This window comes from Lampetra fluviatilis, chromosome 1, assembly GCF_964198595.1.
Source record: "Lampetra fluviatilis chromosome 1, kcLamFluv1.1, whole genome shotgun sequence".
Lineage (NCBI taxonomy): Eukaryota > Metazoa > Chordata > Hyperoartia > Petromyzontiformes > Petromyzontidae > Lampetra > Lampetra fluviatilis.
Window position 1 is genome coordinate 17,674,479 of NC_136275.1, and position 17,062 is coordinate 17,691,540.

Here is a 17,062-nt window from a genome sequence, read left to right on the forward strand (position 1 = left end):
TTACTCAACGCCACACGGCGGCGAGACCGCATCGTGCTGCAACGGCTGTAAATGTCGGAATTTCAAACGGAGCGTGTCCAAAAGCGATGTTACGAGAAATTGAGTAATCTTTTTATTTTCGGCTTCTTTGCAATGCCAACTGGGGGGGGGGAGATGGAGGAATCGCGGTGGTGGGGCGCGGGGGGTGTTTAATGTTGTTTGCTTTTTATATACAATTTTAAAAATATATATTGATTTATAGTCGTTGGGCATTCCACTGCTGCAGGTTGAAGGCCTCCTCACGCCGCATGTGTTAGGGGGGTTGTTTTAACCTATTCCAATAATCTGGGACAATGCCAATGAGTGACATTATTATTCGTTCAATATTTAGTTACAAGCCGCCACCCCATAATTAGTGCTAATTACCAGGCTCCTGACAATGGAACTACCCGCCAACCACAGCCAGGAGACTCGATTGTCACGAATTAACAGTCGCGATTTGATTCAAGAATCGATTTTTGTCTCTATTTTAAGTGTCCCGTTCGTATTGTTGTCTGCCTCCTTTGCTTGTGTCTCGTTTTTCCTATTCGCTAGTTAGTTTCAAGGCATACAATTTGCATACGTCGTTAATAAACGATTCTTAAACACATAAGCGTGAGATTGAAATGGTAAATCGATAAATGAATAAAACTACGAACTATTTTCTTTTATTTCACGAGGTACGGCCCACTGAGATATTTAGCTCTTTTTTCAGAATCGACTTGGCCACAAATTATAGCTCAACGAAACGAATGTTTCTGAATGTGGAGGGAAAATCTATATGACCACGCGAGAGAGACACGCATTATGTATTAGTGGCGTGCCTGTAGTGGTCATTGACAATCGTAATCATGATCAACATTAACGTAATAATGATCTCAATATTATCATGACACTACTTTTTTACCCGGGAAGAGCCTTATCGAGTCTCAAGGCTCCTGTTCAGAAGAATCATGCTAAGTTTTCACAGTAGAGGACGAGATTTAGCTCAGTGTAATCCCAAATGAGTAACTTGCGGATAAATGTTTTGTTTAAGCATTGGGATGTTTGGCGAAAAAAATGGGAATTTTAGGAGTTATGTCCCCGCGGAATATATGAGTTCTCGCAGATATGAGCACGTGGGGATTTGTGGAGTTTTACTTTATAGAAAATGTGACATACGTACACGATTCGAGAGTTATGGGAAAGTGATTTTGCGATTATTGTCATATCGTGGAAATGTATATTGTATCGTGGGAAAAAAATAGTATATCGTGGCAACCATAGGCATAAGCGTGGGTGACAGACAGGGTGGTTCCACGTCGACTCAGTTCCGAGCGCCTCGTGTGTGGAACGGAAAGACGCTGAGTGTATTTCTTTCGCTCTGTGTAGTTTCAACAGGGAGAGGAATTATGTTTGTAGTGGGTCAGAAACCAGGGGAGACACTAGTTGAGACAACACAATATTTATTACTCTTTTCCTACAGGGTCCCTAACACAAAGGGGTAGCAGCCCCTTTACCCGATACCTGGGGAGGTATTGCCTCCGGGCTACACTGCCCCAAGACTGGGTAGGTACAGTCTCCGGGCTACACTGCCCGAACACTGGCAACCCTGATAATTTCCCCAACATCCGGCTGGGGCCCTGACCACTGGCTTCACTGAGCTCCGGCCCTTAGAAGGACGACGGAGCTTGGGGTCCAGGGTCCTATCTTCCAGGGACCTATGTGCCCCTGACCACTGGCCTCCCTGAGCTCCGGCCCTTAGAAGGACGATGGAGCTTGGGGTCCAGGGTCCTAGCTTCAGCCCAGGTCTTCGGAGTGGAGGAGACTGACTCTATCGTTTAGAGGTCCGCCTTATATACAGGTCCGGGGCTTGCTCTGCCCCGGCCCCACCTTCCTTCCAGAACCTTCCACCAGGTCCTTGAAGGGTGACGTCATCCCCCAATCCCCCCTCCCGGGGTTTGTGGATTGTGTCCCAGGATTTGTTATCCCAGAGATCACCCTTGGCCCCTTTGGCCCTAGTTTTTTAACATAGGCATAGCCACTTTTCCGCCCCCTGTTGACCCAATAGTGATGTTACCCGCTGACAACATGGGGAGTGCAGAATAACACCTCTACATCACCCACCCCACCCCTTCGTAGCACCCAGCCGTCCCGGCTGTAACAAAATCTTCAATAAAAGGCAGAAATAACAACAGAACGCGTGTGCCTCATAAAAAAAACCAATGTAACATGAACCCGACATAAATACCCCAACCCCCTGTACAAATGTTGTGTCTATAACTAACCACACGGAGATGTCTACTGGAGGCAACGCGTTTATTATAACAACTCTATTAATCGTAACTGTAACACGAAGGGGTATGGCCCCTTCAACCCGATAGCCTAAGCGCGTCCTACACACTCCGGGCTACTTTACACACCGGTCCCTTGCCACGGCAGCTAAGGGAAGACTGGACCGACCCGTCCCAGGCAGGGTATGGGGCTCACCCCAGGTCCGCTACACCCCGGCTCTAATGAGAGCCTCAGTTGAGGGTCCCCGGGTGCTGGCCCAGTCTTCAGGTCTTCAGATGTCTTCAAGCTTGAGTTGGCGAACACTGCTGGACCCGTTCAGAGGGTCGGCTTTTTATCCCCAGGTCGGGCTTACTCCTCACCTCATGACCCCCCTCCAGAACCTTCTGGAAGGTCTTGGAGGGTCTTAAATCTTAAGGGGTCTTAGGAAGGGGTAGGGGAGCCCATCCCCCTCAGCTGCCAGCCCCTAGGGGTCTGGGGTATCAACCTCCGGTCACGGGCCCCCCAGGGGGAAGGGGTTTGACCTTCGGTCAACCCCTACACACCTTGCTCTCTCTCGGCTGCCCCCTGTCGGCCCGTGAGCGTGCTGGCAGGTAAGCTGCTTACAGCGCCTTGTTATGGCGCAACACAAATACGCACTATATACATGCATACACCAGATCGCACACTAGCACCCCCCACGACCCGCGATGAACACAGCCGGCTCGTGGCAAGAAAACAACCATCTCGCGACATGGCATGACAAGGGGCATAACACAAGGCGAGCCAGTGGTCCCGAAGCAGATGAGTCGAGTAGTGTGCATGCGCAGGGAATACAGAGCGATCTTCAGAGAGCCGCAAGGTCTTTGGGCATGTGTGCCTAGCTGGTACGTCGTAGGGAACAGGAGTCCGAGGAGGTGGTGCGGGCTAGACGGGTTCCCCGGAGGACACGTCAGGCAGGACGCGTGGCCGACCATTGGCAGGTGTGGATGTTGTGGACGGACCCGGGCCCGTCAATCCCGCGTCATCTGGAAGGGCAACGGCGTGATCCATCTGAGGGTTAGTCAGCACTGGCTCGTCGGACACGTCACAAGTCCGGCCCCCGCGGTGTGTAAGTGGCATAGGAGTGTGCGGCGCGACGAAAGGCTTAAGACGTGAGGGGCGAACGAACCAGCATCGTCTACCCTATTTAACCTTGACGCATTGGGGACGGACGACCTGGACGATGTCGACGAGACCCCTCCAGGGCTTAAGCATGGCTTCACTGGGAACAGTGAAGCCATGCTCTATCCCCTGTGGTCCACGCGTGCGTGGCCGACTTAGGGTTAGGCAGCCGCTCATTAGCCTTCTGTCGGGACCCCAAATTGACGATGGAGGCCTCCCGCGCCTCAGCCAATCTTCTGATGTTGAACCGCAAGTGGTCTGAGATTTTGGATTTCGACGAGGGCGAGTCAACGTGTAGGCGAACATCCACAGGGGGGTCGACATCAAGAAAGACGGCGAGAAGCTGGTAGCGGCGTGAGGAGCCAGTCGATACGCGGCCAAGACCCCGGAAATTTAGAGGTCCCAATCAAGCTGGAAGTCGCTAACCTGGTAGCACAACATTGATGTCAGCGTCCTGTGGAGACGCTCCACCATACCATCAGTTTGTGGATGGTATGGGGAAGTATGGACTTTTTTAGTTCCCAGCAAAGCGCAGACATCACACAACAAGGTGCTCGAGAAATTATTTCCCTGGTCGGTCAACAGCCGTTCCGGAGCACCCTTGTCCATGACGTAGCCGTGGACAAAGGCCTCAGCAACAGCTGCCGCTGACTGGTTGGGGAGGGGCCAGGCCATGGGCCAACGCGTGAGGTATTCCACCCCAACCAGCAGGTACTTGTTACCCCTAGGAGTGGTAGGAAAGGGCCCCAAAATATCCAAAGCCACCAACTCATTAACGCGAGACACCGTGATGGATTGTAATGGCGGGCAGGATGGCCTAGCCAGTGGCTTCCACCGTGCACACTGTGTGCAGCTTTTGAGGAGGTCGGAAACATCACACAGGCCGGGACAGAAAAAATGGAGTTGGAGCAACCTGAGAGTTTTGTGAACACCGAGGTGTAACAAGTGCTCATGTGCTGCCCAAACAGCTCTACCCCGCAAGGCAGAGTGCACAACAATCCTGCGGCGGCACGAGTCACCGTCCCACTGCATAAGAAGACTCTTCAGGAAGACAAAAGGTGCACGTCTGTCCCCATCCACAGCCGCGTTACCCCCGCGGCGCCGCAAGGCAAGTAGGGACACGTCTTCCATTTGAAGGCGACCCCATTCAGCCGTGGTCAGGCCTAACAGGTCATCACGACCTGCTGGGTCAGCGGGCTCCACCCCGTAGTCCGGGTCATGAGCAGACCCATCGGCAGCCGCCAACAGGGGAGGAACTGAGGCAACGACCGGGGGTTTGCAGCGACCCGACCCCAGAAAACACATGCACTTGTTGGCAGGAGGGAGCCGCGACAACGCATCGGCGTTTGTATGGTAGGTACCCTTACGGTAAGTGACGGTGAAATCAAAATCCTGGAGGACCCGATGGCTGGTCAACGTGCAGGGCATACTGTAATGCCGAGTGATCGGATCGCACGGTGAAGTGGCGCCCATATTAATACGGCCGATATTGTTGAATAAAAAAAGACAATAGCCAATAACTCGCGGCGAGTCACGAAGTAGCGTTGTTCCGTAGAGGACAACACCATGCTGCCGTATGCAACAACGCGTTCGACGCCATTAACAACCTGGGAGAGCACTCCACCTAGACCGGTGTTAGTGGCTTCGGTGTACAGAAGGAACGGTCTGGAAAAATCGGGGTAGCTCAATGGAGGTGCTTTCACCAGGGCATTACGCAGCGTGTCAAACACAGACTGCTCAGCCTCACCCCAGTGAAATTTCACGCCCTTTGCCATCAGGGCTTGGAGGGGCTTCGCGATCGACTTGAAGTCAGCGACAAACCGACGATAGTAAGAGGCAAAACCGATGAAGCTTCGGACCTCCTTCACCGAGGTGGGAGTCGGCCACGAGCTAAAACTCCTGGTTTTTTCAGGATCGGTGGAGATGCCCGAGCGGCTGACGATATGCCCCAGATACTGTACTGACTCCCGCAAAAGGTGGCACTTCGGCAGTTTGCGGCGCACATTTTCAGGAAGAAAGGCCGCAATCGATTGAGGTGTTCGTCGAACGTACGGCTGAAGATGATGATATCGTCCAAATAAATTAGACACGAATCCCACTGGAGCCCAGCTAGGACTAGCTCAATGAGTCGCTGGAACGTCGCTGGGGCCAAGTGGAGGCCCATGGGCAATCTATTGAATTTTAAAAGTCCCTGAGGAGTCCGAAAGGCCGTCTTAGGTTTTTACGCGTCGTCGAGGGGAAGTTGCTAAAACCCCGACAACAGGTCCAGCGTAGAGAAATAATGAGCCCCTGCCAGGGCATCTAATGACTCATCCATAGGCGGGAGCGGGTAAGCGTCGACCATAGAAATTTTGTGTAAAATCCACACAGAATCGTAAAGTGCTGTCGTGCTTTTTAACAAGCACAATTGGAGCACCCCAAGGGCTGGTCGATAATATCCGCGGCCAGCAATTTGACATGCTCCTTTTCGGCCGGGCCAAGCCGAAACGGGTTCTGGCAGATGGGAGCAGTGTCACCGATGTCAATATGGTGGCGTAACAAATCAGTGCACCCGATATCAAATTTACCCTTCCTGAAAATGTCGCCATATTCTAGCGGAAGTGGGCACAGCTTTTCCCGCTGCGGTCAAGACAAGTTTCCAGCCCCTGAGCATAACGCGTCTAACCACCTGTCATCCAGGTCTGAGCGCGGTTGGGACCTCGGAGTGGTGCCGACGTGGCGAAGCGCAGGCAGTGACAGCGGAGTCGCGGTGGAGCAGTAAGTGCCCGTTGATGGCTTTTGCGGCACGCAGGGAGGACATGTCGTCGTCGTCCGCCGCTTGGACGACGAAGCAGAGTTCGCGGGCCAACGCCAACAGCTTCTGGAGGACGAGGGCGTCGATGGCCTCGTCATCCATATGAGGAAAAGCAGCTCTTGCCATAGCAAGGCACTCTGAAAAGCGAGTGGTGGCTCCGACTTCACCCGCCGCCATTCCTCGAAGCGATAGCGACTGGCCGATGGGGGCCCGTAAATGTCCGACATGTGTCGGAGCGCCGAGTGCAGAATCGACCGGTCCGCCTTGGGAATGGTGATAAAGGCCCCGAGAGCATCATCATCCATGGCGGCTGGGAGCGCGCGCAGCGCCTCTGCCTCAGTCCATGCTGCCATCTCTAAATGTGCAAGGAACCGCCTGTGGAACGCCGCCCAGTCGCCTCCAGACGCCACAAACTCCTTGAGGACGGGCAGGCGCTGCTAAAAAGACGGTGCGCGTCCCGTGTTTAGCAGTCCGGCGTCCAACAGCTCCCTCCCGGTCATTGGCATAATGGCGTCCTCTGCAGCCGGTTGCCCGGCTAATGACGCAGCAGCTGCCGGTTGGTCAGCCCCATGCATGTCCGCTGCCGATGACGTGGCATTCCCTGGTTGGTCTGGGCTCCCCACGTCATGTAGCCGACTTCCGGTTCCCGCAGAAACTCTGCCGTCAATGGCAGCATTTTAAAATTGTGCGGCCAGGCCACCGGCGGAAACGGCCATTGACGGCGTCCCTCCTCCATCCACCACCTCCACTGCTGTCCCCCCGCGATTTATCACCTCCAGAATAGAGGCCGCGGCATGGAGCAGTTCAGCGAGGTGGGAATGCGCAGCTCGGAGCGCACTTCCCGGCACCGGCGAGCTGTCCGCCAGCTGGGGCGGCAGCTGGGCGGGTTGTAGGGCTCCGCCCTCCTCCGCAGCGAACGCCAGGGCAGCAGCTGAGCCGTCGACGTCTTCGCCCGGGCACAAGGTATGATTTCTACTCCTGGTTTCCGTAATTTGGCCACTCCTGACACCAGTTGTAGTGGGTCAGAAACCAGGGGCCTCACTGAGCTCCGGCCCTTACAAGGACGACGGAGCTTGGGGTCCAGGGTCCTAGCTTAAGCCCAGGTCTTTGGTCTTCGGAGTGGAGGAGACTGACTCTATCGTTTAGAGGTCCGCCTTATATACAGGTCCGGTGCTTGCTCCGCCCCGGCCCTGCCTTCCTTTCAGAACCTTCCACCAGGTCCTGGAAGGGTGACGTCATCCTCCAAACCCCCCTCCCAGGGTTTGTGGATTGTGTCCCAGGATCCCTTATCCCAGAGATCACCCTTGGCCCCTTTGGCCCTAGTTCTTTAACATAGGTGTAGCCACTCTTCCGCCCGATTGACCCAATAGTGATGCTACCCGCTGACATGGGGAGTGCAGAATAACACCTCTACACATGTGTAATAATCTAGAGCCATCTCCTGTATTATTGTGGGGTTACATTTACATACTGTCATGTAGTCCACGCATTATGAGTAGTAGGGATTCTATCTGGAGGAAAGGTGAATGGGCAGATCTGGCATAGAAGACTCTGGAGCATTCTCTAAAGTTCCTAGTGGGGCGTGGCCAGAGGCGGGGCTTAGCCTCGGAGACGAGAATATAAGCCGGGGGTACAGCAACGTTAGGGGTCGGTGTTTGAAGATCGAAGAGGGGCTCCCCGTCGCTGCTGCCCCGCCATCTCCACCTGCCACGTGGCGGTTCGACCTCCAGCCGCTCAGCTGCTCCATAGCGCGCTGCCAGCAGTGGCGCGGTAGCGAGCGGGGTGAGCGCCACGTGGTGCGGGAAACTTAATAAATATACTGAAGTTACTTACCGTGTCGGAGCCACTTATTACACATTCATCTTGAAAATCTGTTTTATTTCAATCGCTAGAAAGAACGTTATGTTTTTCTGTCTCTCTGTATACGTCATGTCAAGGTATATATATATGAGATTGTGTAAGCTATTGCACATGTGCATGGTTTGAAAAAAAATGCTCCATTAGCTCACATCTAAGACACAATAGATCAAGACACCTCATATTAAGGGTGGACGGGTGGGATGTTTTCAAACTTTTACCATTTTTCTGGGGCAGGGTTACGAGTGGAGGAGGAGTGTTTTTTTTCCAATTGCTCTACTTCTTGAAAGACTTTTAGTTTAGCAATGGTCTTGTGCGCAGGGCTTAAGTTTGGTTTAAATTTGCGAGCAAATTCCACCGCCGGTTATAACGGAAAATGTTAAACAACGTACCACTTTTCAAGTACAGTAGTTGTTCGAAGTACCAGAATCTTTCTAACCCAGAAGCCGTAATTCCGCTGTAAGCGCGTGGTGAAATATTTAGCAGTTTGTTCACGGTGCCAAATAATTGTGGTTTTGCATTGAGACAAAATGACTCATAACGCATGCAATTCTTAAGGAATTATTGATCACTTTTTCAGAATGCACAAGGCCGAGTGCTGTGTGTTGTACACGTCTGCTCTTGTGTTGTTTGAAACTGATGGTTTTGCGGCCTGCAATATGTCTCTGCTGTGATGTTTTTTTTCTCATCATGTACAGATTTGATGAAATCACACAGTGAGTGCCGGTATACGACGGTATGTCACACAATGGCACCTCCCAAGCACGCCCAACACGTGTCCTGTATTTCCCAGAACATCTCAGAACGGTTCCTAACCCTATACAACGATGCACCTATAGATAATGGCGCACACATGTTCGCGTTTCAGAACACCCCCAAAGACAAAGCTCTCCCGTATAGCTTTAACAGACTTTTGGGGCATGTGATGGGAGCGAGCACGTATGATTTCGGGCACGTCACACGAGGGGGTGGGTGGCTTCGGCACCGCCACGCCCGGCCACCTTTGTCCCCCTCGCGGCGATGTTTACACAACGCACCAGGTACTCCTTTGAGGCCGAGTCGACCTAGAGGATGCCCAGGGAACGGGTCAGATTAATCAACGCTGGTGTTTGGTGGCCGTGAGCGAGAGCCGAACTCGGGTCGCCGGGTTCGTAAGCACAGCGCGCTAAACCGCTGTGCCACCGCTCGCTCTCCTTTGCCGTCACGCACTCTTCACACTCGGGGCGCACGGCGGCAGAGGAGTGTCGTCATAACGCCCACGTGTGCGGGGCGTCCAGACCGCGGCGGAGCAAAGCGAATGGAAGTTATGGAGCAGCTGTCTCGTCTCCCACATTTTCCACCCAGGCATCACCTCCCTGCCTGGCAGTGAGCAGTGCAGGGGAACACAGGGAGCCAGATGGAGTAACAGTGGAGAGACGGGGGAAGGAGCAGACGTGGGGAGGAGGAACATTACGAGACTATGACGACAAGAATGCAATTTCAACACTTTCCGTAAATGATGAGAAACCCATGAAAACTGAAAAGTGCATTGCATGCTTTGAATAACGCAGGGTTATGAATCACATCTACTGCTCCATACATGGCGGACCTTGGACAAACCACACTTTGTGGGCCCCCCGATTCCGAGTATTACATCTAACGTCGAAGTACGCCCCCCCCCCCACCCCAAAGCGCGGGGCACGGGGCGGTTGCCCCGATTTTCCGTACCCTATGGACAGCTATGGCTCCGTCTGTCGCACGGGTGGACGACGACGCGTAATCCAGTGGCGTTAGTGATCACGAGTGGATCGCGTGTGCCGGCGTCCATGGGCCAAGTTTTGAAATTAAGAAGATCAAAAATACCCGCACATTTCTCACGTGGGAAACCAAAGTGAGACATCGCCCCCGCACCCCGAACTGCGAACCTAGTGGCAGGGTGTCTTCGAAACGTAGCGCCTTCGCGGAAGTCTTGCTCTATCGGAATGGCAGAGTAGCAAATGTATTAGGTAGCGATGATTTGAAGTACGAACGCCTGCATATAACCACCTGGCCGCTGATTTATGGACAGCAAATGCGAATCTATGGCCACAGTCGCGCTTTCTGCCGTTCAGAAATCACTCTGTGCGTCTAATGAGTAAAAGTCTGTGACATCTGAGTGAGACTCCTTCCTCATCGGGATTTTAGCAATTCATCCTCACCCCCGTCCCACACCGAATTATCAATAAATAATGTTCACGTTTTACCCTCTCGTTTGTATTGTCTCCCATCGTATTTCTCTTTCGTTTGCGTAGTTAGTTGGACATATCGCTCATCGGTTTTCTCCAGGATAAATATTCGGATTCTGAGGGTTTTTTTCCCCTCAGTCCATTTTGCTGAATGTAACATTAGCGCATCGTTCGCATGCACAATAGTTGTGCAAACATCCTCCCGGGCCCTGCAATCGTTCTCTGCAATTTTGACATTCTCGTTTTGTTGTGGCTGTCACCTATCTCTCTTGTAAAAGAACCGGGCATCTAGTTAAACGGAATCATCATCACTATCATCCGTGTAATAAATCAAAATAAACGTTACATTAAATAAATAAAACCCGCGATGTGTTGCATGCATGCATCACGTGCTTTTGAAAAAAAGATCACAATAGTTATTCGAACAAAAAATTCGACACTAAAATGTAAAAAGGCGCGATCATCGCATAACGAATCCTCCTGTTCCACACCACATCCGCATAGCCTGAACAGACTGTTGGGGCAAGTGCTGTTAGCGAGCACCAATGAAGACCAGCACGGCACACGACGGGGTGGGTGGCCAGCACTACGCCCGGCCGCCTTTGTATCCCCAGTGGCGATGTTTACACACCGCACCAGGTACTCATTTGAGGCTGAGTCGACCTAGGGGAGGCCCAGGAATGGTTAAAACAATCGTCACTGGTGATGGCCGTGAGCGGAAATTAAACCCGGGTCGTTAGGTTCGTAGCGCAGCGCGCTAACCGCTACACCACCGCTCCCCATCCATATCCCCACACACTCACACACACGCAACCACTCCATCCCCACCGCGCCCCCCCACCTCCTGCTATAGGAGAAAGTCTCGGCTAGAAGCAATGCGTGTAAGTGGCACTTTCCCTACTCGAGGATCTTATTTCCTCTTTTCAGACTAAAAGCATTAGACAAGCCGCACTCATTACCGCCCCGCTGGGTACCCCCCCCCCCATCTCACCCCCCCCCCTCCATCTCCCACTCGCTTGAGCCCACCTGCAGGCCACGCTTCAGGATGCCAGCTGGGCACCGTGCTGGGTTTGCAGGGGGGGGGGGGGACGTGCTCTCTGTGTGCCCTGACCCGAAATGCACGTGCGCGCACGTAAACTTTATTTATAACCAGGCGAAGAAGGCCCGCAAGACGAAAGTAAAGTACCCCGCAAAATATTAGCGTAGAGAAAGTATGAATATATTTAAAATCTATCAAGATGACAAAATAACAAAGCAGAGCAACCAAGATAAAAAAAATCAATAAAATGTAAATATGTACATAGCGACACATTCACCCTAAACAAATATTATATATATCTCTCCTGTCAGACGTAACAAGGCAGCTGACTATGGGGCTGGATGGAATACTTCCTCTCCTTCCTTCCTCTGGTCACAGCGATCGCCTCCCGAAGGCCAACATTTCTCTCTTTAAAGTTTCTCGGTTACGCCGTCAATCCGCCACTTGCGCCTGCCCGGCCACCACTAGAACTTCCCGTTACATCCACGTGGCAGTGCTCAAGGCCACCACGGACGGTAATTTTGTTGGCGTTCCATTCTATTGGCAAGTCCAAACCGAAGACTTCTCTGTGTGCGCGCGCGTGTTGCGTTGCATCTCTTGGACCAACGTCTCCTGCTGGCCCCAGGGTTTTTTTGTTCTATCTTCTCAGTCTCAAGACTCACAGGATTACTTACGAAGGGCCACCTCGGATTTGAATTCGCAAAACTTTAGATTAATCACCGCTACCCGGCGACACAGGGCGTCGGTGTATCGGGGGTGGACGACGGCTATGTATGCATGTGCAAGTATACCCTCGTTATTCGCGAGGGATACATTTCGGAGATGCTCGTGAATAAAAAATTTTGCAGATAATGTTATTGGCCTACGAAAACCGATCTTGTTAATGAATGACCATAAATACTTAACCAAGCTAATACATTAAAATCACGTATCCCTCTCATCTCTTTAATCTCATCGCTTTCTCGATGCAGTCGTGTCGTGCTCAAGATGCGATTCGCGGATTGCTAAAATCGCGGACAGCAAGTTCGTGAATAACGAGGGAAATGCTTTCACAGCCCGTGGTTATTGTAGAGCCCCTTTGTCACAGCGCAGTTCCTGTGCAGCCCGGTGTCTGGTCCACTCAATCGGTTAGCCCCAAAATATTTGCAGGAACCGATACATTTTTACGCTCCAATGAGGTCCCTGAGATGTTCGGATTGCCTTCTTCTAAGTGTAATAATCCTTCTTGAGACGGCTTCGGAATCAGTCCTTTTTATTTCCACTTCCACAAATACACTTTACTCACACACTCTCCGTTGCTGGCAGACAACGGAGAGAGGGCAGACTTCACACCAAGTCCCCACCGCGCACGTGGCACCGAGAGCCCCCTTCCGCGCGTGACCCTGCTCTTGTCGTTCCCCTGCTCTTGTCGTTCCCAAGTCTGTTCCCGATCATTCTCTCTCTCTCTCTCTTAATCCCTTCGTCACGTGGTCCCCCCAGCCAATCCTCCATGGACAGCCTTGACCGTTCTCGATGGTTCCCTGTCAATCCCGGGACCACGCCTCTGATCCGGCTCCCCATTAGCTGGGGCCCCGAATGGCCAGGCCAATCACCCCTGATGACATGCCGTGATCACGCCGAGGCCATGCTCCCTATCTCAACCCTTATTGGCTACAAAGCAGGACCGGCAAGCCAATCCCCACGTGAACCCTCTATGGCTGTAATTACATCACCCCCCCCCCCCCGGTGAAAAAAAATTGCCGTCTCGGCTGGGAAAAGGGTGATGAACCAATTCCGAAAAACATCTTATTAGGGCACCGAGGTGCGTTTAACAGTAGAGGGTGAAACGGTGTCCCCGCGCCTAACAACATTTAAAACAGTCACCCATGAAAAACCCCGACATACATTAGGGCGCCCCTGCAGCACAGTAACGACAGGGAAATTAGCGAAACGATCAAACGTTAACGAAACGGAAGAGATTTCGACCGCGTACGCGACGCGGGACCCTCTCCGCTTCCAGCGCATGGTCGCTTTGCTTCCGGATGGACAGGAGGTGGTAGGCTCGAAGAAGAAGTAGGTTGTTGGTGCTTGGTCACGTCCAGGGCAGGCCCCATTGGAGGGGGGGCAGGGGGGGCAGCGGGGGCTTCCTCAGCCCTCAGAACCTGTTCATCTGTAGGAGGCACAACACAGTCCCCCCTGGGATCAACGGACGTGGCAAGCGGCGTAAACGGCTCGGCAGAACCCGGCAGGTCAGCTAGTGGGGATGAAGGACTGACACGCGCGTCAACATAGGGTTTAAGTCGCGAGGAATGAACATACCACCGACGTTTTCCGTACTGAACGCGGATACTTTGCGAGTTCCGAACATCTACCAGCATCACAGGCCCCCGCCACGGCCTGTGCAATTTGGGGGATGTGCCCGCCGGTACCTGGGGGCAGTGGAGCCACGCCAGGTCTCCCACTGACCAAGGCATGCGAGTATGCGATCGACGCGCATACCGTTCGTTCCTTGCCTGGGCACGGGCCGTCGCACACCGGGCAGCCTCTCGCGCCTCCGTTACTCGTTCAAGCGAGTCACGCACATGGTCAGGCAAGGAGCGGGACGGTCGTTTACTCGGCTTACCCAGTTGCACATCGATGGGTGGAACATTTTCATGGCCATACATAAAAAAAAATGGTGAGTATCCCGTGGACGTGTGCGGAAGCATGCGGTATGCTGCTAAGACGCCTGGTATGTGCAGGTCCCAATCGGTTTGCTTTTCACTGACCGTGTGACAAAGCATAGCTTTGTGGATGGTATGGGGAGGTGCGAACTTTTTTTGTACCCAGCGTGTCACAAACTTCCCTAAGCAATTTAGAGGAGAAATTCCGCCCTTGATCTGTGAGCAGCCTCTCAGGTGCCCCCTTGTCCATGACAAACCCGTTCAAGAAAGCGTCGGTGATGGACGCTGCCGTTTGGTCGGGCAGAGGCCAGGCCATCGGCCATCGAGAAAAATATTCCACCCCGACCAGAAGGTATTTATTGCCCCAGCCGACGGGGGAAACGGCCCCAGAATGTCGAGAGCAACTAATTCGTTGATACGGGACACCTCAATGGAACGCAACGGTGGTACATAGTGGTTCCGAGGTGGCTTCCTCTTCGCACAATCATGGCACGAGCGGAAAAGTCATTGACGTCTGCCGTCATACCGGCCCAGAAAAAATCCTTTTGCATCGCGGCCAAAGTCTTTTGGACGCCGAGGTGCATCAACTTATCAGCGTGCAGAGCACGGAGCAGGTCGTAGCAAAGCGAAGTAGGCACTACCAAGCGTGGTCGGTCAGACAACCCGTCGGTACACATTAACAATCCCGACTTGCCTCGGAACATCTGCTACTTCCAGCCCGCCAATTGAGATTTTTGTTTCCCTACCAATTTCCGTAGTGGAGATAGCGAGGCATCGGCCTCCTGCTCGCGTAACCAGACCGCGTGCGGCAGCCATAAGGTATCATCGGTGTCCACCGACACCTGCTGGTCATCCTCTTTCGCTTTCGCCCCTGCGTCGTCCTCATTCGCTATCGCCCCCATAACCGGGCAGGGCGACGTGGGCGGTGCTGCGCAGCGGTGTGTGCCCGTCAGGCAAGTGCACGGAGGAATGGGCGGCAGCCTTGAGAGCGCATCAGCGTTCGCGTGACGGGCCCCCTTTCGGTATGTTATATCGAAGGAAAATTCCTGTAACGATTCCAACCACCGGGCCAATTGGCCTGACGGCTGATCCAATTTCAGGGAATATTGCAAAGCCCCATGATCAGTGCGAACCAGGAATTTCCGTCCATACAGGTACGGCCGGTATAATCGAACAAAATGGACAATTGCCAAAAGTTCCCGCCTTGTCACGCAATATCGCGTTTCCGCAGGCGATAGAACCCTGCTGCCGTACGCCACCACTCGCTCAACCCCGTCCTTGCGTTGCGACAAAACGGCCCCAATGCCGATATCACTAGCATCCGTATCAAGGATGAACGGCTGTGAGAAGTCTGGGTAATCTAGCGTAGGCGCCGTGGCGAGGTGGTCCCGAAGTGCCCTAAAAGAACTTTCTTCCTCCGCTCCCCATTTAAACCTTTGATTTTTGCCAGTTAGAACGTGTAATGGTTTTGCCAACGTCGCAAAGTTCTTAACGAAGCGGCGATAATAGGAAGCGAATCCAATAAACCGCCGAACATCACCCACCGAAGTGGGTGTGGGCCACTCACGTACACATTTGGTTTTCAGTAGGTCAGTGGATACACTGTCCGAACTGACAATATGACCCAAGTAACGGACGGAGTGTTGCCGAAGGTGGCATTTCTTAGGTTTAAACTTAAGGTCAGCCGCGCGCATTCTTTGAAAAACTGTCTCTAGGCGTTGGAGGTGTTCCTCGAACGTGCGGCTAAAGACAATTATATCGTCTAGATATATGAGGCACGTTTCCCACTGTAGTCCCGCCAACACCAATTCCATGAGCCGCTGAAACGTCGCCGGAGCCGCGTTCAGGCCCATAGGCAACCGATTACATTCAAAGAGACCTTGCGGCGTGCGGAATGCCGTTTTGGCTTTAGACTTGTCATCGAGGGGAAGCTGCCAGAAGCCAGAGGACAGGTCAAGGGTGGAAAAGAATTTAGCACCCGATAAAGCATCCAATGAGTCATCCATCCTCGGTAAGGGGTACGCGTCCGCTACCGAAATTTTGTTCAACCGGCGGAAATCAACGCAAAACCTCGTACCACCATCTTTTTCTTAACCAGAACGACGGGCGCGCCCCAAGGGCTGTTGGACGGCGAAATAATATCTGCCGCCAGTGATTCATCTACTGCCCCGCGCACGTGTTCCCTTTCCGCCGGGCTCATGCGGTGAGGGTGCATACAGACGGGAGGTGCCGCACCGGTGTCAATATGGTGTGACAAAAGCGACGTGCGGCCGAGGTCCAAATCATTTCTGCTGAAAACATCAGCGTACCGTAGCAATAGTGAACGCAGGGCGTTCCTATGTTCATTTGACAAGGAAGAATTCTCTCCGCATAAATCTGCGATCCAGCGTTCTTGTGAACGATCGTGCGGAGGCCCACCCGCGGGCATCCGAGCGCGCGGCGTTTTGTCACAAGAGGCGAAATCGGTAGTGGCGTGAGCCAGCACCGATCCCTCCGGAACAACAACGCGGTCAGGTCCCCCATTCAACACCTGTATGAAAGGTGCCTGACCTGGTCGCACGATCGTTTGTGCCGCCGCCAAAGAAAAAGATTTAGATACCGAATTCGATGTGGATAATAGCACGCCCTTCGCATCCCTTCCCATTTGAAGGGGTTTTCGGTAACGCAGCGGGATGAGCATTTGCGCTCCCGACGGAACCTCCACCGTAGCAGCAACTACGGCAGTAACTGCGTTACCTGTAGGCGCATTGGCCAGCAGGGAAGGCAGGAACGCCATCCTACGATCCCCCGGCATTTCCAAACAGTCCTGGTCGACCCGTATTCTCAGCGGCATCCGGCGCAGGAAATCAGTACCAAGCAAGCATGGAACATGCTTGCTTGGTAGCGAGCGAGAGATTAACACAGGTCCTGCGGCGGTAATATTTCCGATAGCAATGCTCACATCTACCTGACCACAGATACCCATGCTTCCCCCATTTGCGGCAACACACGCATCATTAACCCTGCGTATCCGCGACGTAGGAATGGACAACAAATGAAAAATAACATCTGAAATGATGGTAGCAGACGCGCCCGTGTCTACCAAGATACGGAC

General features: G+C 53.0%; 1 protein-coding gene across 6 annotated transcripts in view; it reads right to left on the reverse strand.

Annotated features, from left to right (window-relative positions):
* Positions 1 to 17,062, reverse strand: part of LOC144933443 (D-ribitol-5-phosphate cytidylyltransferase-like) — a 103,384-nt gene that overhangs the window by 34,530 nt on the left and 51,792 nt on the right. The window contains exon 11 of one of the 6 annotated variants that reach the window (XM_078858236.1): positions 3,095 to 3,296. The exons of the other annotated variants lie outside the window; for them this stretch is intronic. Coding sequence (XP_078714362.1) covers positions 3,282 to 3,296 — 15 coding nt within the window. The 3' untranslated portion in view covers positions 3,095 to 3,281. Of the gene's footprint in view, positions 1 to 3,094; positions 3,297 to 17,062 lie in introns of those variants that run through there. 6 annotated transcript variants of the gene reach the window in all.